At 48.5% G+C, this 17,031-nt stretch overlaps 1 protein-coding gene across 10 annotated transcripts in view; it reads right to left on the reverse strand.

Annotated features, from left to right (window-relative positions):
- Kdm2b (lysine demethylase 2B) overlaps positions 1-17,031 on the reverse strand; it is a 129,047-nt gene that overhangs the window by 44,979 nt on the left and 67,037 nt on the right. For all 10 annotated transcript variants that reach the window (XM_038346739.1, XM_038346736.1, XM_038346737.1 and 7 more), the window contains one exon: positions 13,875-13,961. In XM_038346739.1, coding sequence (XP_038202667.1) covers positions 13,875-13,961 — 87 coding nt within the window. The remainder of the gene's footprint in view (positions 1-13,874; positions 13,962-17,031) is intronic.

Here is a 17,031-nt window from a genome sequence, read left to right on the forward strand (position 1 = left end):
GGAAATGACAGCATGTCTGTCTGTGTGTGTGCACGCATGTACATATGCATGCACAAGCCAGAGGACAACCTCACTTGTCCTTCACCTGTTAGTAGTTTTTGAGACAGGGTCTCTTACTGAAGCAGAAGCTCACTGATCTGCTTGGACTACCTAGACCAAAAACCCCAGGAATCCGCCTGTCTCGGCCTCCCCAGTGCTGGGAATACAGGTATAAGCTGCATTTTCCCCTCTTTAACTGGCAGTGATGATATAAACTCAGGTCCCCGTGACAAGCACTTTACCAACTGAGCCATCTACCCACGCCCAGGATGTAAACTTTCATGCAACATATATTTCATCACAATTCACAAAACCCATCCCTCCAAAGAGAACCCTTTCTTTCTCTTTCTTTCTTTTTTGTTTTTTGTTTTCCGAGACAGGGTTTCTCTGTAACTTTAGAGCCTTGTCCTGGAACTCACTCTCGTAGACCAGACTGGCCTCGAACTCCCAGAGATCCACCTGCCTCTGCCTCCCCAAGGAGAACCCTTTCAAGGATTCCCTCGGACTCTCAGTATCCAATCTAAATCCTTCTCCATGACCTCCAATATTCATTAGCTCCCCCAGACCCACCTACGTCACTGTCACTCCCAGACCCAAGCCTCTCATTTCCAGGTGCCTCCCCCCACAGTCAACACCAGTTCCTCCCACCATTACCCACATCACCCACAGCAGTCACCCATGGTCCCACATGGCACTAACCTGACTCGCTAAGCATATATTCACTTGTGTCTGCTACAACCTACAGACTTCAAGAAGACAAAGAATAAAGCTGCTTTTCTACATCCAACAGCCTGTACAGTGCAAGTCACCTGTTCACTGTCCAACAAACAGGAGGAAGAAAATGGACCAAGAACCACCAAAATTCCCAGGGCAGAAACGGGGCTAAGTACCTTCCAACCTCTGATCACATCTTTCCCACTCAATCAATCAATTAACCAATATATTTAAACTCTGTTTAAGTGTACTTTTGTTTAAAGACCTCTTGGTTAATATATACGGTTGACTCATTACCACTGAATCCATGGCCAGAAGGAAGCTCACCTGACACTTATTTTCTCTGCATGTCACAACCTGTGCTCCAGAACAGCACCAGCACTGCAGTGCTGTGCTCGCGGGCAACTTAAACAATAAAGACACTCGCTTTCATTTTTAGAGATAAAACCCTACAAGATATCAGTGGGCCTGAGCACAGTCCTCCATGCTGTTCATGTGTACATCTGCAAAGAACCGGATGAGCCCTGTAAGTATTGCTTTACAGGCTGTAGATAAGTTGATAACAAATTCCACAAATACAAAAGCCCATAAATAAGACTTAATTAAATTTGAAAATAAACCCCAATGTTTGTTTGCCTCAATGGGATATTCATACATTGAACATTTAACCTACAAAAGTCTGCAGTGAAAACTAGTCAGTCTTTCTCTCTCTCTTACACACACACACACACACACACACACTATTCCACGGTTCACAGCTGCAGTGATGGAGTTCCTGCTACCAGGAGATATAATCTAATATAAGACTACATACCTGGTTAGAGACCTGGGTTTTCACTCCTAACTCTTGAAACTTGAATGCCTACAAAAACCCATGCTTCAAGGACCCACTCCCAGTTTGGCACTAGGAGGTGGTGATTGAGGACTAAGCCAGGCGTGGTGGCATCACAGCAGGTAGGTTAATGCAGAAGGATTACTGTGAGTTCAAGGTCAGCCTGGGGTGTTGGTGCTGCTGGAGATGGTTCAGCAAGTAAGAGCACTTGTTGCTCTTTTGGGGGGGGGGGGTTAAATTTAAGCACATGGATGATAGCTTACAACCATCTGTAACTCCAGTTTCAGGGGTACCACAGAGGGCACACTGCACACACATGGTGCATAGACATACATGCAGGTAAGACACTTATACATATCAAATAAAAATTGAGGTGAAAAACAAGAAATTAAGAGTTCAAGAAATAATAATAGTTCAAGGATAGCCTGGGCTATATATCAAGATGCCATCTAAAAGTCATGGGCGGGAGGAGAGAGAGAAGGGTCTTCTGGTCACTTCCATATGCCTTTGAAGGGGTAGTAAGACCTCAGGCTCCTTTCTACCCCTCTCACTTATGGCCATGATGTGAATGGCTTTGCCCCATCTGTGTTCCCACCATGATGTCCTCCTGCCTCAACAAATGCAGATAGACTAACCAGGGGCCTGGAAACTCTAAATCTTTAAACCAAACCTTGCCTGTCTTTGAAGTTAATTATCTTGGGCATTAGTCACTGGAAACGAATACACGGGACAACCCTTAACCACCAATCATTTTCTTCCGACTGGCTTTTGCTGTTGCTGATGCTACACACAATATTTTCTGGAACACAGAGAATCTTTTTGGAACTTCCAATCAGAAGTTTTTTTTATTATTATTATTAATACACTCTTAAGACCCTGCCAGGCTCCAACCTGGCGTCCAAAACCTAACTGCTACTTAGGAAGTCTTTGGAATCCCATCAGGAGTCTCACACTGCACACTCTGTTGGTCACACTTAACCTCGTCTTTCCCCCAGTTTCTCCGGTGAGGATACACACTTATTCACAGGTGCACATGTGCAGAACACACTTAGTCACAGGTACAGTGTTGTATAACAGTTCCCTCTGCGATCCAAGCATCACAGCCTGCAGGCAGCTAAAGCACGTGGGAAGAGTAAACGAGTGGGACCTATCCGAGTCGCCTGAAACGTGGCTGGACTCGTACCAAGCTGCGGTGCCTAGGGAAAATCGGGATAAAGAAAAGATAGGGAGGGTCAGGTGATTCCCCTATGGCACCTCTTATGGAAGAAGCGTCACAGGGACAGATCCTGGAGCTCAGTGTACCTTAATTCATGGCCACCCCAGAAGCACCGGGTCAGTTGGCAACAGTAGGTGGATGTGGAGATAAGACAGTCCAAGTAAGAAGTAAGAAGGATTAAGCTGGTTCTTGGTGTAGATTGCTATTCCCCCCAAGACCACTTGGTGTATATTTCTCCACTGCAAGAAAACCTTCTGGGGGAGGGGGATAGATTACTGGGCCACACCCTGCATGCCATTGTTAGGGGGTTTATCACACGATGGCGCTACTGGTGCGTGAGCAGGCACGATGGAGACCTACAGAACTGCCCCTCTGTGTAGGGCGTTGATGTGGAGGTCAAGCAATACAGACTCCCTGGGGGCCATGATCAAACTACAGAAACCGTTAGAGAATTAGAAAGGGTTGAGATTATTCATTCAGCTCAGAGTCCTTTCAACAGTCCAAAATGGCGTGTGAAAAACCAGATGGCTCCTGGAGAAAGGCTGTGGTTACAGAGAGCTAAATAAGGTAGTGCCCACCTCTCCCTCCTCCACATTGCTGTAACAAGCAGTACAAGCAGTGGGGTCTTTCCACACTGTCTCAGCCCTTGCTAACACGTTTTAGTATTTCTTTGGCTGCTGGGTCCCATTGACAAGGAATAGTCAGCAGTAGACACCCAGAGCACTTCTGCAGGGTTACATTCACAGCCACACTGTTTGTCGTGGGATGGCGGACTGAGACTTGCGCTTCCTTGTCCCATGCACCCTCTGTAAAAAAGGTTTCATGGTACAGATGGCATAATGCTAACCTCTGAGTGTTTTGCAAATCTAGAAATGCATCTAAGAATGGAGATCAGTCCGCAGAAGGCACAAGGGCCAGGCACAAGCTGTAAAATCTTGGGGGTATTATGGTCTGGAAAATGCATATGATACCTAGAAGTGTTATTGGCAGAATCCCAACAGCTTATGCCTGTCAATGTATAGAAGCTACAGGCATGGCGGGGGCAGAGGTCTTGTGATATGGGCAGATTTTCATATCCCATCTTGCCCAAGCAGCCCACCCTCTGCATAACTTGATAAAGGTATTATGAGGGATTGGGATAGAAAGGCTCGAGAGGCTTTGGGACAGGCTCAACAGCTGTGTACCCCACTACCCCAGCATCCCTTCCTGTTAGATATCACCAGAACATCAGAAGGGCGAGGGCTAGAGCAAGAGCAAGCTGAGCAAACGGTTCCAGAAGAGGTTTGGTCTCGTCACAGAAAGGAAAAGAAGCTGGGTGCATAGCACCAGGACAGCAACTGCTAGCAGCAGATAAAGCGTTGCAACAGGTGGGATCGATTACCACCCCAGGGACTGTGAAAACATCTTCATAATAAAGGGCTGTACTGAAGGCCTCCTGGCCAATCCCCTTCCTGGTGTGGTATGGAATCGCAGTCTGCAAAGGTGGCATACATCCTTACAATGAGGCATGGTGTCTCCCAGCCCCATCACCAATGCCATGCGGGCTCTCCTAGGACCAGTGCCCTTTAAAGCCACCCAGAATCCCCCAGTGATGGAACCAACACCTAAACCAGTTAAAGTACTGGCAGGGATGCCAGCCACCCATGGCGATGCCTACAACATAGATGGTGCTGCAGACACACCAAACAAGAACAGGTAGCTATACAGTGCACAGGAACACAGATACCATGTGGACCTGATTGAAGAGCAGTGTGGACAGCAGAAACTCACGAGACATGGCCTGGGACAGTCGGCACCAACATGCAGGTTCTATACAGAGGCCTCGCTTTATGGATGGCCCACTGGGGAAAGGAGGACTAGCAGATGCTGAATCGGACACTATGAGGGCAGCAAATGTGGACAGTAATGTAGCAGAGTTCAGTAGGAACCTTTGGTAGCTTTCCATGTGGCAGCCCACAGCTCATCAAGTACCTCTGGAAATCAGAAAGCAGATACCCTCACCAAGATATGGGTCATTTCACCTCAGGTACCTTTGGGCACTACTCACTGGGCCCACATAAAGACCCATAATAGGGGACCCAACACAGGTCGGAAAATAGCTGAGGTTCTGGCATTCCTGTGAAATATGCTGTCAAAACATCTGAGGCCTGGGGCTCGAGAGATGGCTCAGCGGTTAAGAGCACTGACTGCTCTTCCAGAGGATCCGGGTTCACTTTCCAAAACCCACATGGCAGCTCACAACTGTAACTCCAGTTCCAGGGCACCTGAGTCCATGGCAAAACACCAATAAAATCAAAAAACAAAAACAATAAACATCTGAGGCCCATTTATGGTTACAGCCTTAACAGACGCTCTGAAGGGACACAGACCTGTCCCATGAGAGACAGGTAGACTTTGTAGGACCTACACCAACAAGTGAGGGGTGCAAACACGCCCTCACCCATGTGGACACAGCCACGGGCCTCTTACAAGCATTTTCACGCAAGCGAGCAACAGGGGAAGGCACCATGAAGGGTCTCACCCTACCCAGTGTTAGGTATGGGTGACACGGACATACAGAACGGGGCTGAAGACAACCAGGCACTTTTACCTTACAACCTTAACTTTCACCTTACAACCCAGCTGAGGCTGCGTTAATTTAAAAAAAAGGTTATTAAACAACAGCTCAACAGTTTAAATCTAAATGGTACCCTACAGTGGTAGGAAGACACTCCCAGAGACTATAAGGTTATTGGATAGAAACACCAGTGCCAGGGGTGAGCTATTTTCCACTGTGCAGTCAGCCAGAGAAGCCCCTGAGGCCCCACAAACCATAAAAGCTACTGCCACTGCTGTTGGCTGTACGCCAGAAGTAGATGGTGCGACCTTATTGCTAACGCTGCTGCACGCGCGAGCTTTGACTGTGGGACAAGAAGAAAATAACCTGGGCCTGAGCCGGAAACTCCCACCCTGATGGCAGGCTTTCATGGTGCCAGGAGGGGCCAGACTCCCACCCTGATGGCAGGCTTTCATGGTGCCAGGAGGGGCCAGACTCCCACCCTGATGGCAGGCTCTCATGGTGCCAGGAGGGGCCAGACTCCCACCCTGATGGCAGGCTCTCATGGTGCCAGGAGGGGCCAGACTCCCACCCTGATGTCAGGCTCTCATAGTGCCAGGAGGGGCCAGGCTGGCAGCTGGTGGAAAAACTGTCACTATTTCTGCTTGGCTATGGATCCTGTGCGCTAAAACACCCACATGCCAGGCAGGATGTATCTGCTTGTGCAATAGTGGCTCAGCTATCATGGGCGACCAACAGCCTTCCAAGTGGATTTAAGACCTGCTCCACGGTGGGGGGGGGGGGGCGTTTAAGCCTGTAAGCCAGAAGAAAGACTCCTCCGGAAGCGATTTGGGTGCAGTGCGCCTGTCAAACTGCCTTCTACAGGTCACCGGCAGACGTTATCAGCCTCAACTCATAACCACTGGGAAGAGCCTGAGAATAAGTGACTATTACTGTGACATGGTGGCCTGTTTATTAGCCATCATCTATAGTCAACCACTCCAAGGCTCAGGGACCATTGTGGAGGAGGGGGAGGGAGGGAGGGAAGGAGGGAGGGGGAGGGAGAGGACGGGAGGGGAAGGGAGGGGAGGGGAGGGGAGGGGAGGAAGGAAGGAAGGAAGGAAGGAAGGAAGGAAGGAAGGAAGGAAGGAAGGAAGGAAGTGTCGTTTGGCAGGTTTTCTGAATAGAGGCTGGCTTCCCAGAGATTAAAACACCCCATCCCAGGGACTAAAGAGATGGCTCAGTGAGTTTAGAGCACTGGTTGCTCTTCCAGGGGACCTGGATTCAATTGCCAGCACCCACATAGTGGCTCACAATTGGCTGTAATTTCAATCCTGGGGATGTAATGCCCTCTTCTGGCCTCCAAGGGCACTGCATGTACGTATAATGAAAAAAATAAACACACAAAAAGAACCCACCCCATCCTGCAGGAAACTCCTTAAGAAGGAAGGTAAATTGTTGGGGGTGAGGACGTGGGTCAGAGAACCCCAAGCTAACACCAAAGATTCCGTTTATATTTTCTTTATTATACTGGGCAAACTCACTGAACAGGAAAGAAAAGTCCAACCTCTTAAAGGTCATTGGCTGACAGAGGTTCCCCATCAGTAAATGACTCAAAAAAAGCTTCAGGAAGTCCCTGAAACTAACCAGGTTCAGTAGGCCCCTCCCTGCCAGAGTCAGCAATAAAAGCTGAGAGTGCCCCTCAGAAGAAAGGCTCACAGACAAGTCAAGCTGCAAGGAAGAATCTCAGGCCAGACCAGACCAGCTGCCTGGAAGAGGTTTAGACCAACTGAGGCCCCTGGAAAGGACAGACTATAGTATCTGGGATGAGTAGACGTGTCTGTTGCGTCTCCCCGGGTAAAGTTTTGTCACGGTGTGGGCGCCAGGGCTCAACATCAAATGCTTCCGTCAACTGCTCCCCACTTCGCTTTACACTACTTTTCTGAGGCAAGGTCTCTCCCACCCGGAGCCCCTGGCTTTCATGTGTCTTGGCCTTGGGAAGCAGACCAGTGCTGGAATCCCGTGCACATACTGCTGTGCACAGCCTTCTACATGGCTTCTAGAGAAGAAGCTCGGGTCCCCACGCTTGCTCAGCAAGGACTCTACCAACTAAGCACCTTGCTTTCTCTGCCTGTCTGGGCTCCTCCTCCAGGGGCTTCTGTCTGCCACTCCTGGGCTGAGTGGGAGTAGCCTAGTGCCTGCCAGGGGGTCGCTGCTTCATGGGGCTTTCACAAGGTCCTTCTTACTCCTAGAAGACTGCAAGGGACTTAGCCTTTGACACCCTTAGCCTTTGACACCCTCTCCTCAGTCCTTGACCTAATGGCAAGGGAGCAAAGTCTCTGCTGCCTGCAGGCCCCAAGGGCACATTCTAAAGAAATAGCAACACTCCGCTAAAGAGCCTGGAGCTGTTCTTGTTAGGGTAGAAGGGAGGGATAAAAGAGGACAGCTTCTTAAACCAGCCTGTTCCTCCTGTCCATGCTTATGGGACAGATACACACATACGCATGCACACACACACACACACACACACACACACACACACACACACACACAACACAACGACTCATTTCAGAAAAGCCACAAGGACTTCCCCAAAGTTAAGCTGCACAGGCCAGTTTTGGTGAGGCATGCTTACAATCCTGGCACTTGGGAAGTGGAGGTTGGGGGTGGATCAGGAATTCAAATTTGAGGGCAGCCCAGGCAACCTGAGATCCTATCTTAAAAAACTGAAAAGGGAAGACCAAGGGCAAGAAAAAAAGCTCTGCTCAGCCCTTGTGTAGGTTAAGTGTTAGTAAACAAGTACAGATGATTCAAGGATGGGTAATCTTGCCACGCCTCCTCTGCGTCCTCTGTTCTTTTCTTTCCTGGATTCTTGGGAGACTCTCTTACTCTGCAGCCTAGACTGGCTTTAAACTCATCCTTCTGAATGACCCAGGAATGCTAGCACTGCGGGTGTATGCAGCTGTCTGCTAAGAGAGAATCATCAGCCTGTGGGTGGACTGGCTCAGGGTGTCAAGTATTACACACCACAACTCTGTAGAACTAGAATTGCTCCCTTGACCAATGGCCTACTACAGAGGGTTTTCTGTCCCGGTTGATTTATTTTTTTTTTTTTTTGGCTGGCCTTAAACTTACTATATGGCTTAGTATGATTCTAAATTCCTGATCGTTCCCTCCTCTACCTCCCAAGGACATCACATACCACGTGTGTGCACTGCCACACATGGTTTTAGTAGTAATAAAGGTATTTTACAGATGGCGTCTCATAGCAACCTTGCTAGCAGAAGCCCCTTTTACAGATGGATAAACTGAGGTTTAGGCTTAACCAGGAGTGCACAGCTAGTCAGTGGCAGAGCCAGGTGGTGTCAATGACTTTGGCCTTAAAACCATGCTCGTGCACTTGGAAGTTTTCAGAAGCAGGAATTCCTGGGGCTCATCGGGAGCCCACTGAGCTCTCAATGTCAAACGCAGGACCCAAGACAGTCCTTAAAAATAGTTGTTTGTGGGCTGGAGAGATGGCTCAGTGGTTAAGAGCATTGCCTGCTCTTCCAAAGGTCCTGAGTTCAAATCCCAGCAACCACATGGTGGCTCACAGCCATCTGTAATGAGATCTGGCGCCCTCTTCAGGCATGTACGCAGACAGAATATTGTATACATAATAAATAAATATTAAAAAAAAAATAGTTGTTTGTGCCGGGCAGTGGTGGTGCGTGCCTTTAATCCTAGCACTCGGGAGGCAGAGGCAGGAGGATCTCTGTGAGTTCGAGACCAGCCTGGTCTACAGAGCAAGTTCCAGGACAGCTAAGACTGTTACACAGAGAAACACTGTCTCGGGGTGAAAAAAAAAAGAAAAAGAAATTGTCTCATTGGGGGGGGGGCGCAGAGAGAGAGAGAGAGAGAGAGAGAGAGAGAGAGAGAGAGAGAGAGAGAGAGAGAGAGAGAGAGAGAGAGAGACAGACAGACACAGGGAGAGAAAGAGACAGAGACAGAGTGTGTTTGTGTCAGGAGTTCTCTCCTCCACCATGTGGGTTCTAAGCACCAAACTCGGGTTGCCGGATACACAGGAAACTCCTTCACCCCAATCTCACTTCTTCTTTTGAGATGAGGTTTGGCTCACCTCAGGGTAGATCACTTTGAACTTGCTAGGGAGCCCAGGCTAGTCCTGCTACTTTCTAACAAGTTTCGCAGATGAAGCTGATGTTCCCAGCCTAAGGACTGGCCCTCATTTGACCACACTGCCTCTCTAGTCCAGAGCCCTGATCAGAAGCCAATAATGAGCAACCACTGCTACCAGCAGCTTCACCTCACCCCCATTAGCCATATTTCATTCATTTAATTACTCTGTAACTCTAGTACAACACAGGAAGTCCTTGGCCCTTTGACCAAATGATCTGGCCTTTTCAGGGACAGACTGCACGTCATACCTGAAGGACCCAGATAGTTCAGGCCTCTAGCATCTAACCTAACCACTCAAATGCAGAGGAAAGGGAAGAGAAAGTAAAACCACAGGTGACAGAGAACCTGTGTCACTTCCTCTCACATCCTGCAACAGTCCTGTAAAGTCCCCGGAGAGCACGGTGCCTCATGTCTTTAATACCTGCACTCAGGAGGCAAAGGCAGGTAGATCTTCGAGTCTGAAGCAGCCTGGTCTACATAATGAGTTCCTGGCCAGTCAGGGCTACCTAGTGAGGCTTTGTTAAGAAAAAAGTGGAATGGGTACTGAACTAATAATAATTGCCACAAACCCTCCTGATGCTACACTCCAAAAACTCTTGCAATCATTGAAATTCAAAAGGTACCTATAATCCCAGCACAGAGACAGGTGTTTCTCTGAGTTCAAGGCCAGTCTGGTCTACAGAGTGAGTTCAGGGCAGGCTCCAAAGCCAGAGAAAATGGGGAAAAAAAGAATTCAAAGGATATCTGGTTTGGTCACTAGATAAGAGAATAAGAAGCTGCAGGGCAGTGGTGGCTCACGCCTTTGGGCAGAGGCAGGCAGATCTAGGCCAGACCAGTCAATCTACAGAGCAAAAGTCAGTACGGTAGGGGCTACACAGAAAAACCGCCCCCCCCCATAACGGGGTGGAATTCAGCTGTGTCTCAGTCTCCTCTTTGGGTTGTTTCCTTTGAGCATGTATCCGGCAAGCCAGTGGCTTTAAGTGCCTGCTTGGTGAGCTGAAGTTCAGTCCCTAATAAGGCCAAGGTCAGAGGCTGGGCTTCAAAGAAATATAGCACCCCTACCCCACTGCCTTGCCTCCAGGGTCACAGACAGGACCCCAAAATCCCACCATCTGGCTATAAAAGGAAGCAGCCAAGGTGTAGACAGATCAAAACAAGTCCAACGTCACTCACGGAAACAGCCAATTGGGGGAGCAGTGATGGACAGTGATAAGTGGGATCCTGGCGTTGAAGGGTACCCCACCAAAAAGGACCTCACAGCACCTAATTAGTTCCAGAAAGGGGCTTTGTTCTCCTGAAGCAAGGTGAAGATCAAAGCATTTCTAGCTAATCACCCCTGAGCATTAATTACTTGTAGGGTAACTGGACCCAAAGCAGACCCTGCTCGCCGCCTTGCATCCTGGTGGCCTCAGTGAGCACCCTGATCTTTCGACCCCATGTGCATCAAATTCGAAGGAAGCTGGGGTCAAACCTGGGAACCCAGGGACCCGGTGTGGCCCAGGCAGCCAGTCGTTCAGCCATTCCTTCCTTTCCTGTTAACTTTTTAACCCTACTCGCCAGGAAATGCTTAAGTGTGGTGCTGCCCTCCCCCCTTCCTTCCCTCTGCCACATTTCACTGAGTTCTCACCGACATGCATGATAGAAGCAGGCTCACAAGCTGTGTGGTCAGCTAGCCGGGGACAAGGGCTAGCAGAGCCTTGCTTTGCCATTTGGAGCCAGCAAGCAGTTCCAGGACCCTGTCTACACCCCCTACGCATTTCCTACCAAGTAGGAGTTTTAGGAAATTCAATAACCTTTGAATTTCAAATAAGTAATGGATAGCTCAAACAATCCTACATTTGGAAAAGGATTCTTGGGCAATAATCAGACAATGTGAAAAGAATTGTCAGTAATAGCACCAGGAAGAAGAAATGAGCCACAGATGTACTTCTGAGTTTTTTTCTCTGTACTGGAGTTCAAACCTCGAATTTACTTCCACTTAACAGTATCCTCAGCTGAGTCAGGGTCTTTCGCAGCCCAGGCTGACCTCAAACTGCTACGTGACAGCAGTTGGCTTCAAATTCCTGATGCTTCTGCCTCTACTGCCCAAGTGCTGAGGTGACAGCTGTGTAACTATTGCTTTGTAGCTACAATTTAAAGTGTAAAAAAAAAAAAATAAAGTGAGCCATACATGGTGGCACATGCCTGCAGCCCGAATACTGGGGAGATTAAGGCAGGAGGATCACTGTGAGTTTGAGGCTAGCATGGAGAAGTAAACTCTAGGGTAGCCTGGCGTACAGAGTAAGCCCCTGTTACAAACACACATGCCCTTAATAAATTACCCTTAATAAACCTTAATAATCCATCCAGTTAAACTGCCATCTCAGAAAAAAAAATTGTCATTTTAACTAGTTTTGCCAGATCTATCAACTAAAACTGCATTTTGCCTAGACTAAACTTCAGATGAGCATGATCTTTTGGACATAAATATATTTCATATAACACTGTGGAAATCACACCTAGATGAAGAATTTGTTGTTCACCTGACGTTCAGATTTTACTGGGCATCTCTTTATACAATGAAGGAACACTAATTTCAACAATATGGAAATTAATACCATTTTTCTTGGGCTGCCTTTGAAGTCTGCTGCACACCTACCTACACATAAAGCACCTTCACGTGTGGGCAAGCCGTGTTTCAAATGCCGGTACTACGTGGCTGGTGACAATGCCTAGAGGTCTAGAAAGTTCTTCTTGGGGTCATTGATAATGGAAAACAAAGTCAGAAATGAGCAGAACACCCTTTGGCACTACCTGATAGCAACGTTTCGTTGGGGAGGAAAGCCAAGGCCTCATGCGTGCTAAGCAGGCTCCACCACCAAGCTACACCCAGAGCTCAGGTAACCTCTGCTTTTGGCTTGCAGCTGGGGGAGCTGGGGAGCCAACCCTAACACAGAGTCTTTCTTCTGACACCAAATGTTCTGTCACTGAGCCAAATCTCCAGTGCTCAATTTATTGAAATAGGGTCGCTGTGTTGCTCTAGCTGGCCTGGAACTAGCCATGTAGCCCAGGTCTACTTCCTTCTGTCTTAACTCCTGGAGTGTGTGCCACCAGGAGCAACAGTAGATACCATTTAGAGCAGTGATTGAATGACAAGGTACCTAATATCTGTTCTGTCCCTTTAAGAGACAAGCCCCACCCACCCATACCCCCACTGAGGCAGGAAGATCTTCCTTCCTGAGTCTGTCCCCCCAGGAGGTAGCTGCTGCTATGGCTCCTCTTCTCCACCCCTCTCTGGCTCTCTCTCTGCCTCTCTCTGCTTTTCTTCCTTCTCCCTTTCTCTTTTCCCCTTCCCTTCCATAACCCACTAAATAAATATCCAACCTTATTCTGCATGGTGTGCCTATCCGTCTGTCTCTTACCCATCGGGGCTATGGCTCCTCCTGGGGCTTGCTGCTCTTGGTCTCTCACCCACTATGCGGCTCCTTACCTGGGCTCCTCTGCCCCTCGTGACCTTCGGGCCACTCAGGAAACAGCACTGGCTCCCTGCCTGGGACCCAGGTTGCCTCCGTGGCCCTCCATGGTCTCGGACCTGCTGCCGCTGCCGCTTGTGGACCTGCAGCATTTTACTTAAACCATAACACCTAAGACCACCTTACACACCAGATGTTTACATTACGATCTAAAGAGTAGCAAAGTTACAATAGTGAAGTAGGAACAAAAATAATTTTATGTGTGGGGCTCACTAAGACATGAGTCTTATATTAAAGGGTCATAGTATTAGGAATATTGAGAAGGCTGATTTAGAGGTTGCTGATTGTGGGCCAGCCCTTGTTCTGGGAGATTTATGTACATAATGACACTGAGTCCTCAGAACCATCCCAGGGCTGGTCTAAACTAATGAGGAAATGTACACAGCTCGTGTATCTCGACTGTGAAGCGGAGTGCAGGTGGAGGAGATGGAGTGAAGCTGCGCATGGTCCCCAGAAACCTTCCTGCCTGTTCCACCACAAGCCCTTTATCTACTAACTCATCTCCAGAGCCTTAGACGTTTTCACGTTACCAGAGAAGTCACTCTAAAGGGGAGGGAATCAGTTTGTGGAGGGACAGGGAGAGAACAAAGCGAAAGACTGGGACATTTGAGACAAACCACCTGATAACAGAGTAAGTCTCCCTTCCGCGGTTTATAGGTGGCCGCCAGGGGCCGCTGCTTGAGTTTCCATAGCTAGGATCAGGGAACCCTTTACAAAGGAAAGCATTTGCAGGAAACCTGGGGGATGGTCTCCCCGGAGCCAGTGAAGAACAGCTCCAGACTCCCAACACACACGCTACAGGGAGAGCGATGAGAAGTGGTCTCTCACCTATGCGCATCTGCCTCTTACCTTTGGAGTCTTCTTTGGCCAGCTGACCACGGGGACCCCGGTGATAGCCAGGCTGGGGTCGTCATCCACATGTTCCTTCAGTACATTCTGTGGGCAAACAGAGGATCCATATTAACTGGGGGTGAAGGGAAAATCTCTAAAGGAGTTAAAACTAACCCCTTGAAGACTTGTAAGCTTTCTCATAAACAAATAAATAAAAATAAATAATGAAATCCCTTCCTGTCACAATCTCCACCCTCTAGAAACCAAGTTACCCAAATTTCTTATTGACTCAGAACACACAACACTCCTCTTCCCAAATCTTTTTTTTTGGTTTTTCGAGACAGGGTTTCTCTGTAGTTTCTAGAGTCTGTCCTGGAACTAGCTCTTGTAGACCAGGCTGGCCTCGAACTCAGAGATCCGCCTGCCTCTGCCTCCCGAGTGCTGGGATTTTTTTTTTTTTTTTTTTTTTTTTTTTTTTTTTTTTTTTTGGTTTTTCGAGACAGGGTTTCTCTGTAGCTTTGGAGCCTGTCCTGGAACTAGCTCTTGTAGACCAGGCTGGTCTCGAACTCACAGAGATCCGCCTGCCTCTGCCTCCCGAGTGCTGGGATTAAAGGCGTGCGCCACCACCGCCCGGCCCGAGTGCTGGGATTAAAGGCGTGTGCCACCACCGCCCGGCCCTCTTCCCAAATCTTTGAGACATGATTTCACTTTGTAGCTCCAGCTTGCCCAGAACCTCCTGCCTCCGCCTCCAGAGTGCTGGGGTTACAGGTGTGCACCACACTGTCCACAGCATCACAGACTCACACACGGTTACTTCATGTCTGTACTGTACACTCACATGTGTGTGTTCTCCACAGAGAACTCAGAAGCCAGAGAAGGGCCGTCCACTGTCTCTCTCCGCCTCAGTCCTTTGAGGCCACAACCTCTTGGGGGCTAGGCAGGGCACCGGCAAGTCCGAGAGACCCTGTCACTGCCCACCTCAGCCCTGGGATTCCAGGCACGTGTAGGACCACGCCCAGCTGTGACATGGGTGCTGGGCTCCCAGTTCTGTTCCTTGTGTTCCGGCAGCAGACATTCCTAACTGCTCAGCCTCTCTCCATCGCAATCCCACTTCTTGGCCAGACAAGCAGGGGTCTGAGCAGTTTAGACCCCTGCTACCTAGGAAATCAAGTGTGTTCTCAAAGACAGAAATAAAACCCAGCCAGGCACGGGGTCCATGCCTGCAATTGCAGCACTTGGGAAGAACAGACGGGAAGATCAGGAGTTCAAGGTCATTCTCTGCACATGGTGACTTTGAGACCACCCTGGGCTACAGGAAATCCTACCATGGGGGGGAAAATCAAGAAAAGACCAAGAATAGGAAAAATTCATGGTCACCAGGCGGTGGTGGCGCACACCTTTAATTCCAGCACTTAAGAGGCAGGCAGATCTCTGTGAGTTCAAGGCCAGCCTGGTCTAGAAAGTGAGTTCCAGGACAGCCAGGCCCACACAGAGAAACTCTGTCTCAAAAACCAAAAAAAGAAGAAGAAAAATTCATGGCCAAGGTTCCACAGAGGTGAGTAACAAGGGTCTAGGTGACAGGGCTGAGCCCAGCCTTTACCATTCCTAGGCCTTGCTCCCTCCAACTGTAAATGAGCTAGGTAATTCAATGATGTGGCTTCTTACACAGAATGAGGTTCTAAAGGTGCCATGTAAAACACCATAATATGCTAAGAGTCCATATCACCCTCTAAGAACCTGCAAACTGTACACAAGGCAATGAACACAGTGTGGTATGTCAGCATCCCAACCTAATAAAACATCCAATACAACTGATCTGCCTGCCGACATTTAGCCAGATGCCAGCTAAAAGCACTCATCCAGTGACATTCAAGGACATGGTCATTCACAGAGGAAGATTTTTTTTTTAAGAAAATATTTATTTATTATGTATACAATATTCTGTCTGTGTATGTCTGCAGGCCAGAAGAGGGCACCAGACCTTATCTCAGATGGTTGTGAGCCACCATGTGGTTGCTGGGAATTGAACTCAGGACCTTTGGAAGAGCAGGCAATGCTCTTAACCACTGAGCCATATCTCCAGCCCCCACAGAGGAAGATTTACTAGGAAGAGCAGAAGAGCTCAAAGGATAAATGTAGGTGAAGATTATTTTAATTAAAAAAATTCATGTATATGTGTGCATGCACATGTATGCTGAACAGGGCACACATGCTTATACATGCTGAAGCCACAGTGTGCATGTAGAGTTCAGAGAACAATTTCATAGTCAATTCTCTCCTTCCATCTTTCCATGTGTCCCAAGGATCCAGCTCACTGTCAGTATGGCAAAGCCTGTGTCTAATGAGCCATCCTGATGACCCTGAAGAGTATTTCAAGGCTTTTCTCTGATCTATATGACCAGACAAGAATCTAAACCACTTCGACTCTAATTATTGCCCTACTTTCTTGGTCATCATTTGGCTGACTGGTTCTCAGAGATGGCACAGCAGTTTTTCCATTCCCCGTGGGAGGCAGCAAACAGCAGCTCAAGCCGGCTGCCTGCCTGCCTGCCTGCCTGCCTTTCATTCTCTGCCCAGGGACATCCAATTCAGCGGTGCTTGCTATTTATAAGATACCTTGACTGAGCTGGGTAGCAGTGGTTCACACCTTGAGTCCCAGAATTTGGGAGGCAGAGCCAGACAGATCTCTGTGAGTTTGAGGCTAGCCTGGGCTACAGAGTTAGTTCTAGGACAGCCAAAGCTACATAAAGAAGAAAAGCTGTCTCAAAAAAACAAACAAACCAACAACAACAACAAAAACCATCTTGACTATGTTATGGTTTAAAAGAGCAATGTCTCCTACAAGCTCCTGCCTGTCAACACTTTATCCCCAGCTAGTGACAATTTGAGAATACAGAACCTTTTAGACAGAAAGGCTACATGGCAAAGATGGGCCAATAGGGGTGGGGTTGGAGGGTTACAAGTGAGCACAATTTCCTGTTTGTGCTCTCCCTGAGTCCTGACTGCTGCCCAGACACAACAAACTATGCCAGCGGCTTCCCTCAAGCTCCCCTGCCACTGTGGACTGACTGCTTCTGAAAGTTTAAGCCACACCTTTAATCCCAGCACTCGGGAGGCAGAGGCAGGAGGATCTCTGTGAGTTCAGGGCAAGCCTGGTCTACAGAGTAAGTTCCAA

Source organism: Arvicola amphibius, chromosome 10 (assembly GCF_903992535.2).
Source record: "Arvicola amphibius chromosome 10, mArvAmp1.2, whole genome shotgun sequence".
Taxonomy (NCBI): Eukaryota; Metazoa; Chordata; class Mammalia; order Rodentia; family Cricetidae; genus Arvicola; species Arvicola amphibius.